Source organism: Vespula pensylvanica, chromosome 16 (genome assembly GCF_014466175.1).
Source record: "Vespula pensylvanica isolate Volc-1 chromosome 16, ASM1446617v1, whole genome shotgun sequence".
Taxonomy (NCBI): Eukaryota; Metazoa; Arthropoda; class Insecta; order Hymenoptera; family Vespidae; genus Vespula; species Vespula pensylvanica.
Genome location: NC_057700.1, coordinates 454,241 through 461,626, shown reverse-complemented (window position 1 = coordinate 461,626; position 7,386 = coordinate 454,241). Strand labels below are relative to the sequence as shown.

Here is a 7,386-nt window from a genome sequence, read left to right as displayed (position 1 = left end):
TGTCTTTATCGAGTTTCGTGTCAGAAAGTTTTCAAGATTTTCTTTGATGAATTTTTCTAAACGCAGCTAATCACAGTAAATATTTTAAGCGTGTAGTGCCACGTGTATTCGCCAACTTGACAAAATATATGCCAGATATTTCGAACGATGAAAAGCTCTGTTTATATTGAGAAAATGTTTATTATTTGGAATGAAGAATGATCGTAAAAGAAATGCAAGGCATATACCGGTGAAAAGTTGAACGAGTTCACGTGGAGGTGGCTTATGCTTAATGTCGGTACCTTGCGAATGCATTAGTGAATAGTCTATTGGGTGCATTTCGTTAAGCCGTTTTCGCTATGAAACTTTCTCTATATGATGATTGAATCGTCGGCACGCAGTTAGAACAAAATTTGGATTGTTTGAACGATCGTAGTACCTCGTAATATATTTCAGTACGTATTCGTCCTAAAATGAAAAAGAGAAAAAACAACTAGAAAAAAAAGGAATATATATATATATATAAAATTATACCAAAAGCAGAAGAAATTACGCAAGAACAAGATAATTGGCACGATGAACGATTAGTGTAAACTGTAAAGATACGTAGATTGGTGTCATTCGATAGTCTGAGAAATGGGATTGTTCAAATAGCAAACGCAAGGCGACATCAGAAAGCAGCTACGTGATATAGTAAGGAGATGCGTCAGGGCGGGGTGGGGCGGCAGGGGGAGGGTATTGATCGATCGGTCGATCGATCGATCGTTCGATCGAAATCAGATCGAACGAGATCGTCGACGAAGCAAGCCCGACAAGTCGTCGACAAATAATAATGTGCGATTTTAGATAGTAGTCTAGAAGTCGATTTAGAAATTTTCTTCCACTTACTACTTAACTACGTACTTTTTTACCCTTTATCTTATTCCCGAGATCGATACGCGCATCAGAAAACAGAAACGATGCATCGTCTTTTTTTGCACTTTCGAACTCTCATAGCAATTTGTATATCCTCTACTATTTCTTTTTGTTTTATTTCGTAAAAATTCGGCCATAGATATGTCTCAATAACAATTTCTTATTGTATATCGTTTTGAACTTGAATGCTCGACTATTACGATTTCTCTTTTTTGTTCGTTCACGCGACGATACGAGCCTCTTCATTAGCGAATATATCTTCCTGTTTTCTGTTAAGCACGACGATATTTTTAAGGATGATTAAGAACATTAGAGTTGATTCGAATTTACGTAGAGAAATTAGGGAGTGACCTTAGATACCACTGTTTTCTTTTTTCTTTCTTTTTTTTTTCAATGTCGATAAACCCGCGTGTAAGTAGAGACGTGAGCAAGACACTTTATTACTACTTAAAAGTATACCAAGCAGCAAAACCAAAATTATCTTTCTTGTAATATGATTCTTAACATCAATATTTTTTTTGAATAAGATTCGAAGAGTACTCTTCATTCGAAAGAGAAAAATCTTTTTCTATCGTTAAAGATCGATCGATTCCCATGTGTACGTATTTGGTTAGACGACTGTTCGTTCTTACGTGAAAGCAAAAAATTTTGAGCAATTGAGATCGATCGATTGTAGCGCTCTTGGTTGTAAAAGAAGAATGGATCTATAAGTCGCGAAAAATGATCGATCGACTAATCGTTATAATTGATTATTAAACTTAATCGAAATTACGCGAATGACACGTCTCTTCTTACCGCGAGTGTCCGCGTAAGCGGATATTTCACGTTTGTCAGCGTGACTAATTCAGGATTATGTTGTGTGTTGTGGGACACGCGGGAGCTCTAACCCGAAGGGCAGGGCCCTCTACTGACCATCCCATTCCCAATACTAATTGCAATGTAAGTATTTATTCGTCCATCTACGATTCAATGTCGCTTCTTTCTCTTCTCTCACGAGAACTCTCATTTTCGTATACTCTGAACAGAACATACGATACGCGAACATAAGGATTGTCGTGTATATAGTGTATATGCATATAGAGAGTTTATGTACATACATGTGTCTACTACGCACGGTATATACATATACGTACGCATAAATACGTATGTACGCGTATACACGCATTCTCGGTTTCTGCACTGTGCACTGCGCAAAGGAATGACGATTTTTCGTAAAGCAATACGTACGTTCTACCACCCTCCTTTTGGTTTCTGGGCTCTTTTCCTGGTGTCACGCAATGTGAAATAATCGTTAACACACGTCGCGAAACACGGACACGTTGTTCTTTGGTTTTTCACGTCTCTCTTTCTCTCTCTCTTCTCTCTCTTTCTCTTTCTCTTTCTCTTTCTCTCTTTCTCTCTATCTATCCATCTATCCATGTTTCTTTTCTCTGTTAATCCATTTTGTTTTTCTTACGACTTAGTTAAAAATCGTGTACGGATATTAAAGATTACATTTACGAGATCGTATTTACTTTACTAATTTGGCATGAATACGGTTTTACTTTTCCCAACTGTATTATTAACAACAATACCTACGTCTCATCGTATAACACCATTGACTTTAAGTTGAGCAAACTTGGCTTGCAAGAACAACGTCTGTATTTACTTTTCGTTTATGCGAATTTCAATAACGTAGACGTTCGAGTAGAGTTCGTAGAATAAAAAGAATCTCGATTAATTCGTTCCCGAGGAACTTGTTTCAAGACTAACTCCATTAAATTTTACTGCATGTTATACAATAACATTTATTAGACCACTACTTTGCGATATCTTTCTGTCGTTTGGACTAGTTCTTCCTTTTGAGTCATTTCATCCGAAACCGGTCATTTTTTTGAAGCAACGTTTCCAACTTTGTTTCGTATCATACTTGTGTGTTATAGTTCTCGATCGGAATTAGACGTACCTGAAAGGATTTAAAGATTACTAAATTTATAGCCGTTCGAAGGGATCAGAAATAATATAATTTTGCTTGGCGGTTGTACTTTTATTTGATTGTGAAAAGCGAGTACGGTTACGGTAAGTTCAGTAATCTTTTTCATCCCTCGCGAGGAACGTCCATCAAGAACTGTGATATATATACACATATATGTATGTATGTATGTATGTACGTATATATGTACATCAAATATGCGCGCGTGTGACTCGAAACAAATTTAGAAACGTCAGTCGAGAAAAACAAATGACGTTATTTCGCATGGAATGGTTTTTTAAAATTAGTGCCATTTCCATCTTGTGTCTTCGTTCTCTGCTCGTTTGCGAGTTTAAAATTCGTCGCATTTTCTTGTCTGGCTAACTTTTGTGTGGTGCGTATGGTAAAGGAATGATATCTACGTATCTTTTTTTTCTTCTTAATCTTCACTCTTTAAAATCGAGCCTGTCATTGATTTTATTCGGGAGAAGGGTAGCAAGATCCTTCTTCGTCTTTAATCACAAGATCCTTCTCTTCTTTTCCTGCGATTCTACTACGAAGCACGTATCTCGTTGGTAAAAGGTCGTTCGTCGAGTTCGATCATGGAGTCGTATTTGTTGCAGTATCGACAAGCGGTTAAATCACCACCCCCGTTTGCACTTCAACAGAAACAGAGATCATTCCTGACATTTGGATTCGGTGCTGGACCAGCGAGGAGAGAATCCCACGTAAACGTCAACGTGACACCTACGAGTCACGATTTGGCCTCCGATACACCCGAAATACGAAAATACAAAAAGCGTTTCAATAGCGAGATTTTATGTGCAGCGTTATGGGGTGAGTCGTCGTTCCGAGTAAACTCGGTAAAGCGAAGAGGCACGTTCGTTTCGATTGCGCCTCGTACACGTTGATAGAACGCATTTATGGCGATGAAATAATTTGTAGGCGTGAACCTGCTGATCGGCACGGAGAACGGATTGATGCTGCTCGATAGGAGCGGACAAGGGAAGGTTTATCAGCTGATCAGTAGGAGACGTTTTCAACAAATGGAAGTGCTCGAGGGGCAGAATATTTTGGTTACCATAAGCGGTAAGAAGAATCGCGTGAGGGTCTATTATCTCTCCTGGCTGAAGAGTAAGATTTTACGTACCGACGGCCATAGCGATGTAAGTAACGGATGGCCTATACGTTTTATCGATTTTTCCGAATAGAAAGTAACGTATCGGATGTGCGCGAGAGTTGGGTCGCTTTAACCGCCCACGATCACATATTTAACGTGCTTGTGCAGCAAGTCGAGCGGCGCAATGGCTGGATAAACGTCGGCGATCTTCAAGGAGCGGTGCATTTCAAGATAGTCAAATACGAAAGAATAAAGTTCCTTGTCATCGCGTTGAAGGACTCGATAGAGATCTATGCTTGGGCGCCGAAGCCCTATCATAAATTCATGGCTTTCAAATCGTTCGGAGAACTGGCCCACAGGCCGCTCCTCGTCGACCTAACCGTCGAGGAAGGAACGAGATTGAAAGTTATTTATGGAAGCGCCGATGGATTTCACGCCGTCGATTTGGATTCGGCGACGGTTTACGATATCTATCTACCGAAGCACGTAAGCACTTGAGAATATAAGAATGTTTAACGCGCGAATAGAGGCACTTCGAGCTCGTGCACACTGATTTACGATTTTCTCGATCGTTACAGACTCAGGGACCGATTTGCCCGCACTGCATCGTCGCCTTGCCGAACAGCAACGGCATGCAACTTTTATTGTGCTACGACAACGAGGGCGTTTACGTGAATACCTACGGTAGAGTATCCAAGACGATGGTCCTTCAATGGGGCGAAATGCCTACGAGCGTCGCTTACATCGGCACGGGCCAAATCATGGGATGGGGCAACAAGGCGATCGAGATCAGAAGCGTCGAAAGCGGCCATCTCGACGGCGTTTTTATGCACAAGAAAGCTCAGCGGCTCAAGTTCCTTTGTGAACGTAACGATAAGGTATCGATCGTTGTATTCCATTTTATAGCGCGCGCCTAGAGGTTTATGCAGCGGGAGCGACAATGTAAACAAAAATGATTTATTCGTCGAAGGTCTTCTTCTCGTCGGCGAAGGGTGGAAGTTCGTGCCAGATTTACTTCATGACGTTAAACAAACCCGGCATGGCTAACTGGTGATCCCGAATGAGGCCGAGTCTGGCCCCACGAACACCCCCGCGGATTTTGACACACAATCCACCGCGTGTGTCCGGTTATACGCCATCGGCGCGCACCCTCTACCGCCCTTCACTGCCAGGCCTGAGCGCCATGGAAACGAGGATATGCGCGCACCAATACCGACATCATCATCATCATCACCATCATCATCATCATCATCATCATCGTCGGCAGAATCATCATCATGATCAGCACCATCATCATAATAATAATAATAATATTAGTCAGCGTCAAAGTCGACATCGTAGTCAACGTCAACGTCACTATCAACGTCATCTCTCGACGCGTATCTACGACGATTACGAGGAAGAGGAAGAGGAGGAGGAGGAACAAGGGTTAGAGGGAGGAACTTACGACGGAAGATACCGACCATATCCTCGGCTCTCGTTACGAAGCACCTCGGGGACTTTAACTTTTGTGAATCTTCTCGTCAAAAGGTTCCTGTGCTTTCTCGTTTGCCCGCCCTGCGGACCGCGCGGTACACCTTAACGCGATCGATCGATCCTCCCCCGAGATGGTCTTTCTTCTCCCCCACCCCCACCCACCCCTACCCATGATTTTCCATTCCGACGAAGATTACATGGGAAAAGAGGCGAATGAAAAAAAGAAAAAAGAAAAAAAGGAAAAAAAAAGGATACAGAAAAAAGGAGAGAAAAAAAAATAATAAATGAACGAGGGCGCCTGCGTGGACTTTGTACTTCGTTGCTCGCTGATAAATCGCCGTCGAATCGTCGTCGTCGTCCCTTCGTCGTCCCTTCGTCGTCCCTTCTTTTTTCCTCGTCGTTCGTCGAGAACGTTAATAATTCTCCTTTGGAAAATCGATGCGAGCGTTCGTTACACTCGATAGAGCAACACGATCGATGGGTACTCGCGAGCGATATTTAGATAGATCGTTATTGCGAAAACGGGACGAACACTTTTCTTTCGGTAAACGCGCGCGAACGCTCGCCAAAATGAACATGCGAATGAAATCGTGCGACGATCGTGAACGCGAGTTATCAGTCAAGCGACGATCAATCGCTTAAATCGTAAAGTTGTTTTTAAGCGCTAAGAACTCTTAACGACGTGAGTGTTTTTGATCTTGTACGAGTAAGAAGACGTTGGTCTTTCCTCCCCTCCCTTCTCAATATGTTTTTACTAACAGTGGCAAATTTTTCTATCGAGCACGGAGCTAAGTGACGTTTCGCGTTTATACGGTCGAAGGCAGTCGTTCGGCAGATATACGGACGCGTGGAAACGCGATCTATAATGCGTCTACGGATTACGATCATTCATCGTAGTCGTCCTGTGCGTTGCGACAAAAAATTCATCGACTGCTTTCACGCGAGCGTATGCGAGATGAGTGTGAGAGCGAAAGCGAGAGCGAGAGAGAGATAGAGAGAGCGAGAGCGAGAGAGAGAGAGAGAGAGAGAGAGAGAGAGAGAGAGAGAGAGAGAGCGCGAGAGAGAGAGAGAGAGAGAGAGAGAGTAAAAGGGTGAATCGAGGTTTTCACCGGCGATGCCGAGGCGAACGGTGAAGATGAGTTACTGCATGATATAACATAATAAAGTTAGACTTAAGTGAGATAATTACTAATGTTATTAATTGTATAGTTATAGAAGCCGAGGATTTTGTGGGCGCTCGATCAAGACGACAAACGACAATGACGACGAACGAAGACAACGACGACGAAAAATACGACGAAAAGGCAAAAAAAGTAAAGTACCAAGACGCGAAAGATATTAAGACGATAGCGACAATGACTAATTTTGACGAAGATTTATCGGCGATGACGATGATAACGATTGATTATATATGGTCGTACGTGACCGCGCGTGGGTATATCGAACGAATCGCATTTTTACAAATAATAGGTTAATTGTATTAGAGGTCTCGAGGACGCACGAGATGCGGATAGCTACGTTTTTCTTTCCTTTCGACGAAACTACTTTGACCGTTCGAGACCTTATCTTGTGTTTCGCTCGCACCGCCGAAAATGTACGGAGTCTAATTAAGATGATCAAAACTGTTCTCGTCGTGAGCTCTGTCCGCCACGCGTTCACAATTTTTACGACGGACGATGCGAAGCGCCTTTAGCTTTTCTAAGAAATTTCTAACTTAGCGAGACGACACGCACTTTCGAGTTACGGACGATCCTCCCCTTTTTTCTCCTCGTTCGTTGACCAATACGCGAGACCTCGTTTCGAAGCGTTATCGAGGGCTAATCTCATAATCTCCAAGATACTCGACGACTCGGTGGGAAACTTTGAAGATTAAACCTTATAATATTGCTCTCATTGACGTCGGATTATCCCCAAGATCGACTATAACGGACTTACGGTCTTACCG

General features: G+C 42.4%; 1 protein-coding gene across 17 annotated transcripts in view; it reads left to right on the top strand.

Annotated features, from left to right (window-relative positions):
• The window catches only part of LOC122634877 (serine/threonine-protein kinase mig-15), a 29,796-nt gene extending 23,471 nt beyond the window's left edge, over positions 1–6,325 (top strand). For 16 of the 17 annotated variants that reach the window (XM_043824296.1, XM_043824291.1, XM_043824295.1 and 13 more), the window contains 5 exons: positions 3,469–3,682; positions 3,791–4,011; positions 4,134–4,451; positions 4,544–4,843; positions 4,936–6,325. In XM_043824296.1, coding sequence (XP_043680231.1) covers positions 3,469–3,682; positions 3,791–4,011; positions 4,134–4,451; positions 4,544–4,843; positions 4,936–5,019 — 1,137 coding nt within the window. In that variant the 3' untranslated portion in view covers positions 5,020–6,325. The remainder of the gene's footprint in view (positions 1–3,468; positions 3,683–3,790; positions 4,012–4,133; positions 4,452–4,543; positions 4,844–4,935) is intronic. The other variant, XM_043824294.1, reaches the window with a different exon arrangement.
• Positions 6,326–7,386: the final 1,061 nt, after the last annotated feature.